The sequence below is a fragment of the Ixodes scapularis genome, unplaced genomic scaffold (assembly GCF_016920785.2).
Source record: "Ixodes scapularis isolate PalLabHiFi unplaced genomic scaffold, ASM1692078v2 PGA_scaffold6__148_contigs__length_123643588, whole genome shotgun sequence".
In the NCBI taxonomy this organism is placed as follows: domain Eukaryota; kingdom Metazoa; phylum Arthropoda; class Arachnida; order Ixodida; family Ixodidae; genus Ixodes; species Ixodes scapularis.
Window position 1 is genome coordinate 68,328,767 of NW_024609881.1, and position 6,590 is coordinate 68,335,356.

Genomic DNA, 6,590 nt, shown 5'->3' on the forward strand with positions numbered 1-6,590 from the left:
TCGAGGATCGGTTTTGATGACTCCGTACAAGAAAGGCTATGATCGACCAGGCTGCCTTTCAACGCTCCTTCATTGACTTCGCAAAGCAACGGAAGCGCCTTGTCGGCGCCACAAAAGTCGCCCTCCGAAGGAATCAGACGCAAGCCACCAGACCCCTCGTCAGTGCAGGCCAAGACCACGCTTCGAGAAAGAAAGCTCAATTCTTTACTGTCATCGCTTTGCTTAGCGTTTATATCCGAACACGTCGACTTTAAAGCACATTCGTCAGCTCCTTTGCTTTTTCCACCAGATTTTAAAGTAGCCTGGTCCGAGACGCCTATCTCGGTACCGAGGCCAGGAAGGCTGACGTTCGTCTTCGAAGGTAGCTTTGAAACACCATCAGATGGCCTCTCGCCACGTGGTCCGTAGCAGCGGCAGGCTGGAACGGATCCGTCAGAGTCGTCGACGGGTCTGCCGAGTCCTGAGGACAGCTCATCACGGCTTGCACTCCGCTGACAGGAGCAGCTCTCCCACGCTCCTGCTGGGGCGGGTTTCGGTATCGTGAGAAACGACTCGTTGGCGGTCGATGTCAACTTGGACGTGGATGTTGAAGTGTCCTGCAACGTCAGGGAGCCCTGGATAGAAGAGTCTTCGTACTCGTGGCCCCCACCTCCAACCCCGCTTCCACCATGTCCAGCTACCAGGACAGGGGGCGCCACTGGAGCGGGTTCAGCTACAGCGACTTCGTCGATGGCGTCCTCGGCCGGGTTGACTACGTTCTCGACGGTCACGTGGATGCCCATGCAGTACCTTCTGCAATAAAATGCCGCAGAGAATGGCCAGACACAATACTATTTATAATACGGCATCCCCAGTGGGCCCGCGAGAAAATCGAGTAACCAAATGAAATACCGCATTTCCACTCCCATGACTGCTTAGTGATCTTCCTACCGTTCTTCACGATTATGCATTAAGACTGGTTTGCTATCGATATTTTTGCCTAAGGCAGGGAGATTATATACGGCTTTAGTAAGAACTTGATATTTTAAAGGAGCTGCAGAAGCGAAGGCCCAATTATTACGATTTTACGCACACATTTTCGGGTCCCTCAAGAGAACTTTTCCCGCCGGCCCGGGAAAAACGATGGACATAATCCCATTTTAAAACTGAACGACGTGCGATGTCTGATGCTTAAAGCCTGAGAAACACTGTAACTGGTAACATTTTAACATTATTGGATAGTTAAACAATAGGACAAAAACGTTTAGTTTTGTGAAGTGCCTCGTGTGCGACCACGATTCCGAGTTTAGTGAAAGACGCCGCGAGCGTGGCAGAAATTATCATAATTAGCATTGCATAGAACCGGGATGGAGAAACTATTTGTCAACGTGTATTGAACTACAAAATGTTTCTACAGAAGGCTTTTTACTAACAAATTTGATAAACGTTTCAAAGAATATTTAAGTGCTAAATATAAATAGAACAAAAGGTATTTGATAACCATGCCATACTTCTTAAATAAATTTTTTTTTATACTTTTACATCGACGACTGAAATTTAATTCCTAATGAAAAAAAAAGAGAAGCCCGCGCTTAAGTAAGGGGTGCAGCTTCTCTGCTACAACGATCAGCTGCAGAAAATAGCAACTTTACACATAAAGCGCATACAGCGCATAGGAGACACAAGAAGTAGAAAATTATGACACAGTTTATTTCCGGTGCATAGACGCAGTGTAGGCTTATGGGCAAAGATTTATAACCCTTCTACTAACCCCGACCAAGCGACAGGCCACTTTATTATCCAAAATTAGAAACAACCCTGAAGAATAAGGAAATTGCAGTCTCCTACGCCCTCATTATCCACTGCTTATTTCTTATTTTATGTTTCCTGTGCCCAAACCATGGCAAGACTACTAATATTGAGATAGAAATGACATGGAAAAAACGAGAACCAAGAACTATAGCTAATTGTACTTCGATCTGAAATGCGCAATTTTCAGTATCTAAATACAAGACACAATTAAGTGCATCTGATATTCTGAAAATATAAAAGTGTGTTGTACCTTAAGAACATATTTCAAATACATATGTTTCAAGAATCGACTATCCCCGATATATATAACCAAGGCCGGGTTTGAGGAAATAAACGCACTTATTTTTCTCCTCCTCGTCTTCTCAAAAATGTATTTTCCATAAACATGCGTTCATTTATCGTTGCACTACACTTATTTCATAAGAGTACATTGGCAAACAGTTTTAACCCGGTGGCCGTAACAGTTGTTCGGGGCGGTTCAGGTTATACTGTCACAGCTCCACGCGGAAAACAATGTCATTGTATTTGAGCGTGAGCAAAAGCCATAAGTCAGCTAGTGCAACAAGCGTGCCTTCGAACGGACCCCTGGCGTTGAGACTTGCTTTTCTGGCGCGAGCGCTCGTTCTGCGGAATAACGTTTCAAAATCACGACCTCGTGCTCTCGTGCTTGTAGCATGGGCTGTAGTCTCCGCTTCAATATGAACGAAGTATAGGGAGTATTCGCTGGCGGCCATAGCTGTGTGCGCGAATGCTGAGCGCGTGCTGATGGCGAGCTTCCACAGTTCTTTTGCAGCGTGCATTCCGCACCATCAAGAGTGCCGGTCTTTGCAACCTATTAGTGGGAGCTCGTTCTGAGCATGCGCTCTAAACAGCACCCACAAATATGGCGTCTAGTGAATACTTCCTATAGACGCTTTACACACGCGCCAGATTGAGCCGCCATAGCCGCCCTTCTCTTGTCTTACCGAGATGCCGAGCTACTAAAGCGGGCGTTGACGGGTCTTCACAAGGGCCTATGCTGGGCACAAGAACACAGTAGCATCTAAAATGGCAATAACCTGTCCTGCTGTGGTAATGATGAAGTGAAGCGAACGGAATAAGAGGGAACAAAAACTGAAGGTCAGTTATGGCGGCGCCCATGCACAGCTGCTGCAAAGCGTTTATAGGTGGTATCATGCATAGCCTCCTGTATACTCACAAAGCCGGGCAGTTCGACGACGGAGCCATAGAGCGCACAGTCGCAGATTTGGAACGCGAGGATCTGGTAGCACAGATCCTTTCTTGGGCAGTCTGGCATTCAGCGCACAGCTTATGCAGCGGAGAGGACCCGAAACATGGTTTTCAAACCCGACAAGAAAAGAAGCAGTTGCCCGAGGAAGGCGAGAAGCACGAGCGGACATTCCATCGCTCGGGACAAGTGTGTTTCGGTGTCTCGTCGCATCGGGGCGCCCGTTACATGACTCTTGTCTGCCGCTCTACCGCTCTACGAGTATAGAGGAGGCGATGGTGTTATTCACTCGCTGCCATAGTTGAGCCCGCTGTCACAGAGCGCGAGCTCACGATGAGATTCTACAATGCTTGCGTGACGTGCAGCTCACACCACCTAGATTGTAAGTCCCTTTGAAGGTACTTTGATGATTAGTGGGGTATCGCTTCCAGCATGCGCTGTTAACGCTGCGCTCAAGTATGGCGCCCAGTGAATACCACCTATAACTTGGACTCGGTAGGACACAGAATATCACATTGTACGAATCGACGCGTCTTCCTCATTTGAAGGCCCCTTTCAACAACCTTCGACTGAAGCATCAGAGAAGCCAAGATTCATTGTGACCATCGAAATGAGTCAAATTACGCGAAGCGTGTCAAGGCCTATCCTAGGTCCAAAAATGCTTCAAACCTCAGAATCTGTAGATGGAAAATGAAGAGAAGGACACAGTGGAGGATCTGCATAGGCTTGTTGCTGAAGTAGAGGCTGGACAGCACCCGGGTGCAGTCGACCAGCAGGAACCACATGTGGAAGGCCATGTCCAGCACCCACACCGCGATCTCCAGCAGGACACCGGACCCGGGCCTGCGATTGATTGTGCAACAAAATGGCATCCGGTCACCGGGCTCTCGGAACGCCGAGGGTCTATGCGTGGAAATGTTAAAGCCGCTGTCGCACTGCTCGTACACATCATGCAGACAAGACGACAGAGTGGTCTGTAAACACGGCTTGAACATATTCAAAATATCTTTGGTCTATACAAATTTATAGACCAACTACGGTCTGTACATCGTAGTACAAGAAAGAAGCGCGCCTCAGACCATGTCAGCAGTGTGTCTTTTGTATGACGTGTTATCAGTGAGGCCGCGGCATTGTACATCACACTGAAGACAGTCTCGAGTCACTGTCTGTGGCGTGTTTGTTAATTCTACGACGGTACTGCAGTATTTATCTTAAACAAACTGTCTGCCTACGTGTTCGGAGCGTATATAAGCGTGAAGCAAGCATGCATCGCACAAGCTTAAAATGTGTACGCAGTGTTCACTGTGCCTCTCGGCAGATGGCGCCACATGTAGATAGCGTCGCTAGCTCGGTTATCTGCGAACGTGCCCAGCGTTGACATTGGCAAGTTTATTGCTGCCCTTTTTTTTCTTTTTTTTTTTTTATACGGGTAGATAACTGCGCCTCGAAATTTCACGCTGTGAAACTGATCTAAACTGATCTGCTCAGTGCACATTCGGTGAAAGTCTGACCTTTCTCTCGGAAGGCATCAATTCTTCCTGCACTCTCAAGAAAAAAGGGTGTCAAAAGGTGTATTCTTACACCCTTTGTCCCATATAATACACCCCAGAATTTCAATTCGACGTACAGTGCCCTACAGTCGAACAGAGGGCCCAAAACTTTACGAGGGGCTTGATAGCGGTGTGGTACAACATTTTAAATAGCTAAAGTACGCATCAAAGACCACAGAAAGAAAACAGCGAGTTTTTACAGTAGGACCAAGAAAACCCGTATTATTTCTTTCGTGTTCAGTAAAACGTACATTAGCTATTTTAATAAGTTGTACCACACGGCTACCAAGTCCTTCGTAAAATTTCGGGCCGTCTGTTCGACTGTAGGGCGCTGTATGTCGAATGAAGTTTGGGGGTGTATTATATGGGACAAAGGGTGTAAGAATACCCTATGCAACGAAATCTCAAGAACCGGGTGGAGAAAGAGTGAGCTTTGATCACTCTCTCACTCCCTCACTCAACCGACACTAACTATATTTTGTCGTTCTAAACACGTCGAGCTGTACAAACAGAGTATACGGCGCCTTAATACCTAGAGGTTTGTCTTAGGAAGGTGACATCAGATCAGTTAGCATCGAGAAGCTTCTTTTTCATCTTTGCTCTGAAGCGCGCAAAAGAGCTCGTTTCTTCCCTAGCACTGTGCTTTAATATGCACTGCAGTGCCATTTGGTTTACCGCTGTTTGGTTGGATTTTGTCTGCGGGAATAATCGGCTGTGTGCGTCTTTTTTATCACTTCGTGCGTGGTAAGGCAATGCCTCTGTACGAAGCGCTTGTGTGTGGAACAGTTCGTTGATCACTGCAGGACGGCATTCACCAGTAACATCATTCGCAAGAATCTACTAGAAGTATTTCTTCTCGTCTACTCATTTCATCAGGTTTCTCTTCGCTCGCTGGCAGAGCGACTGTTGGACTAACCGAGAAAAAGAAAGTCACTAGTTGTGGCTGGGGAGCTATGTTGCGCTTTTTGCACTCCCAGGAGACTAGGGAGAGGGAAGTGACGTCAACGACACAGCAAACGTAGATTGGATGTTGATTTTGTTTTCTTCTGTCAACATCCAATCTGCGTTTGCTGTGTCGTTGACGTCACTTCCCTCTCCCTAGTCTCCTGGGAGTGCAAAAAGCGCAACATAGCCCCCCTGTTTACTCCAGCGTACCGAGCGTATGGTTTTTGTGTTTTCACAATGCCCCTCTTTAGTGTAATGGTGATTAGTGCCGACTGGATTTGCAAGCGTTTCGCGTTGTGTGGGGAAAGGCTGTACTGAAATATTTTAGAAATTCCGACCGACGCATTGTAGTTTTTTCGTTATCTGCATGCCATAAGTAATCGACCTGTCCTTGCCACCTTGTCTTGCCACGACACACTCGGACCCGTGCACTCACCGCAGGCGCACCATGTGGAAGTGTAGCAGCAGGCACTTCTGGATGACGCTGGTCACCTGATCCACCGAGGTTAGGCCCATGTAGACCGATTGCGTGATGACCATGAGGGCGCCCACGGCACATCCCAGATGGAAGCCCTCGTCCATCAGGCTAAGCATCAGGTCCATTGACCCCTTGTGGCCTCATGGACCGGGCCGGTCCATGAGCGTCATGGACACAGCACTGCCGAGCCCAATGAGGCCGGGCCTGCGGTGAAGCCGACAGTCTTCTTCCTCTACTTCCTCTTCTGCCACAGCGAGACGGACTTTTTTTTTTCTTTTATAAAAATTTATTATTTTATAACTTTTGTTTTTCATAAATCGTGCTCTTTTATTTTCTTCATACGTTGTCTCTGGCTAGACCTTAAAATGGTAGTTTCACAAAACTTGTGTGTGCCCAAACCAAACAGCCACTCCTCTTACGACGGTATTTCAGTAAATATTAGCACAAAGCGTAATACATTAGTTTTATGTCCTGTCCGTAGGTGTATCGACACACGTGTCAGTAGGTGTATCGACACATATGTGCCCCACTAGACTGAGGGGGGCACATTTTTAAAAGCACCTGACGTCACGTAGCGTCATGCTATCATGTGACGCAG

At 47.3% G+C, this 6,590-nt stretch overlaps 1 protein-coding gene across 1 annotated transcript; it reads right to left on the bottom strand.

The window, feature by feature from the left end:
• Positions 1–474: 474 nt before the first annotated feature.
• Positions 475–6,117, bottom strand: LOC121838510. Its single transcript, XM_042294798.1, has 4 exons — positions 5,951–6,117; positions 3,689–3,862; positions 650–792; positions 475–596 (listed from the first exon to the last, which is right to left on the bottom strand). The coding sequence occupies exons 1-4, from the start codon at positions 6,115–6,117 to the stop codon at positions 475–477; spliced, it is 606 nt and encodes a 201-aa protein (XP_042150732.1).
• Between the last annotated feature and the right edge of the window lie 473 nt (positions 6,118–6,590).